Genomic DNA, 2,611 nt, shown 5'->3' on the forward strand with positions numbered 1-2,611 from the left:
CAGGACTTAAATGTCATCTGCTGGGGAGGCCCTCCCCATCTAAGCTGGCCCTCTCTGTGCTCCATATCATTGCCCCCTCCTTGACTTCCTTTCACAATTTATCACGCGCATATATATGTGTGTGCATAAACAGATATAATTTTGTTTGGTTGCTTATTTGGTTCGTTTCCTCACTGGATTCCGGACTGTGGGCTCCAGGAATGCAGACGCTGTGCCTTTGACCTTTGCATCCTCCTCAGAGCCTGGCAGAGTGCCAAGTACATAGGAGAAGCTAGAAAAGTAATTCGGCGAATGAATAAATCCATGAATGGCAGCTGACCCAGATGATCTCTCAGGTTTCTGCCAGCTGAGAAACTGTAGCAGTGCCCTGGACGGGGAGGCGGGCGGGGCGAACTACGAGCTCTGATCCCCTCCCAGGGCTCAGGCTACTGTGGACCCCGATCAGCGTAGGCTCGCCGCCCGCTGCGTCCCCGCCTCCTGGCCGCCAGCCGGGGGCGGAGCCAGGCCGCCCCGCAAGCCGGTGGCCTTCGGGGTGCTCGCCCCGCTGGAGGTGGTGAGGGGGCGGGTCCAAAGCAGAGGTCAATGGGCGGGGCGGGGCCACAACGCCCCCACGCCCCTAGCCTGCTGGCAGGTTCCCTGCTGGGGGCCGGGGCCGGGCCGTTGGCTAGCAACGCCCAGCCCCGCCCGACTGGCGCGCGCCTGCCCCCAGCATGGCTTGGCAGGGCTGGCCCGCGCCGTGGCAGTGGGTCGCCGGCTGCTGGCTCCTCCTCGTCCTTGTCCTCGTCCTACTTGTGAGCCCCCGCGGCTGCAGAGTGCGGCGGGGCCTCCGCGGCCTGCTCATGGCGCACAGCCAGCGGCTGCTCTTCCGAATCGGGTTAGTGCCCGGGTTCCGAAGCGTGCGGGCTCGGGAGGCTGGCGCGCTGGGAGAGGGGACCGGGAGGCGGGGGCCGGAGCTGGGGGTGGGCGTGGCGGTTAGGACGGGGCTTGGTCTAAGGGATCGAGGAGACGGACTGGAGAAGCCACTGAGTTGGGGGGCTGGAGAATTGGGATAAGCTGGGGAAGGAGGATCGGAGAGGCGGGCCAGGGTGGCCACGGAAGGAGGCGTGAGAGAATATCTGGAGAAAAGTGCCACAGAAGGGGCTGGAGACCAGGAAGCTGGACAGGAGGATAGTGCAGTAGCCAGGGCTGGAAAGACCGTCCCTGTCCGGGGGTAAGGTCAGCAGATGCCCGCGCTCCGATGGCAAGTGCCGGAGAGAAGGAATGCCTCCCACCGTCTGACATTTAAAACCGCCAACTCCTTCCGTATGTCCTTGTCCCACTCCCCAGCACCCAACTTCTCACCAGTCAAGTTAGGTTCTTCTGTCCCAAGCAAGGGTCTCAACCCTGTTGGATTCCAGCATGTCCGTTTCCTTCTAACCACAGCCTGGCCCTAGTGGAAGCCCCAGGCTGTGAAATCTGACCCAACTGACTCTGCCCACTTTTCCAGTGATTTGTCTCCATCGACCCTCCCCCACTCACTCTGCCCTCCTGCCTCCCTCTACCCCTTCCTTCCTGGCCCCAGGGGAGGGTGGTGACTAGCAAGCACTGTTCAGCCCCAGGGACGCTGAGAGGCAGGGAAGAAGACAGGCCTCCGAGGGCCCCTGTCCCCTTCCTACTACTGGCCTGGCCAAGGGTCAGGACCTCAAGCCCCAGTTTAGGGACAGTAATGTTGGGGATGGGAACTGTGAGAGCCCTGGCCACAGGCCAGGTTGTGGGGAGAGCCTAAGCCTGGGAATTTCCTGAGCTTCTGAGCAGACATTGTGCAACTCACCCTCTCCTCCCCAGACCACCCACACGCCCAGAAGCTTTAGGCCCAGGATTCCACTCACAGTCTAAGAAGCGGAGATATAAAGGCTTCAGTGGACGGGAAAACTAGAAAAACATGGTGCTGGAGGGTGGGGTGGGGATCTTGTGTCTGTGCCTTTTGGAGCATTCACATCTCTCTAATATCCTAAACCTTGGTCACCGTTTAGATAATGCGCCAAGTAAGTTACCATTGCTCTGCATATTGCATTAAAATAATGAGACTGAAAAATATTTAGGCCAGGCGTGGTGGCTCACGCCTGTAATCCCAACACTTTGGGAGGCTGAGGTGGGTGGCTGGCTCACCTGACATCAGGAGTTCGAGACCAGCCTGGCCAACATGGTGAAACCCCATCTCTACTAAAAACATTACCTGGGCACGGTGGTGAGCACCTGTAATCCCAGCTACTCAGGAGGCTGAGGCAGAAGAATCGCTTAAAGCTGGGAGGCAGAGGTTGCAGTGAGCCGAGATAGCGCCATTTCACTCAGGCCTGGGCAACAGAGCAACTCCGTCTCAAAAAAAAAAAGAAAGAAAAAGAAAATCCCCAAATATGAAGGTATCTAAATAATTTTCTTTTTTTTCTTTTTTTGAGACGGAGTTTCGTTCTGTTGCCCAGGCTGGAATGCAATGGTGTGATCTTGGCATGGTGAAACGGGGTTTCACCATGTTGGTCAGGCTGGTTGCGAACTCCTGACCTCATGATCTGCCCGCCTCGGCCTCCCAAAGTGCTGGGATTACTGGCATGAGCCACCACACTTGGCCTTTTTT

The 2,611-nt window shown here is 58.2% G+C and overlaps 1 protein-coding gene across 1 annotated transcript in view; it reads left to right on the top strand.

Moving 5' to 3' along the window:
* The first annotated feature begins 574 nt into the window (after window positions 1–574).
* Window positions 575–2,611, top strand: part of LOC108541847 (probable hydrolase PNKD) — a 25,406-nt gene continuing 23,369 nt past the window's right edge. The window contains exon 1 of the mRNA XM_017891564.1: window positions 575–874. Within this exon, the coding sequence (XP_017747053.1) occupies window positions 711–874 (164 nt within the window). The 5' untranslated portion in view covers window positions 575–710. The remainder of the gene's footprint in view (window positions 875–2,611) is intronic.

The sequence above is a fragment of the Rhinopithecus bieti genome, unplaced genomic scaffold (assembly GCF_001698545.2).
Source record: "Rhinopithecus bieti isolate Rb0 unplaced genomic scaffold, ASM169854v2 scaffold_21117, whole genome shotgun sequence".
NCBI classification, from domain to species: domain Eukaryota; kingdom Metazoa; phylum Chordata; class Mammalia; order Primates; family Cercopithecidae; genus Rhinopithecus; species Rhinopithecus bieti.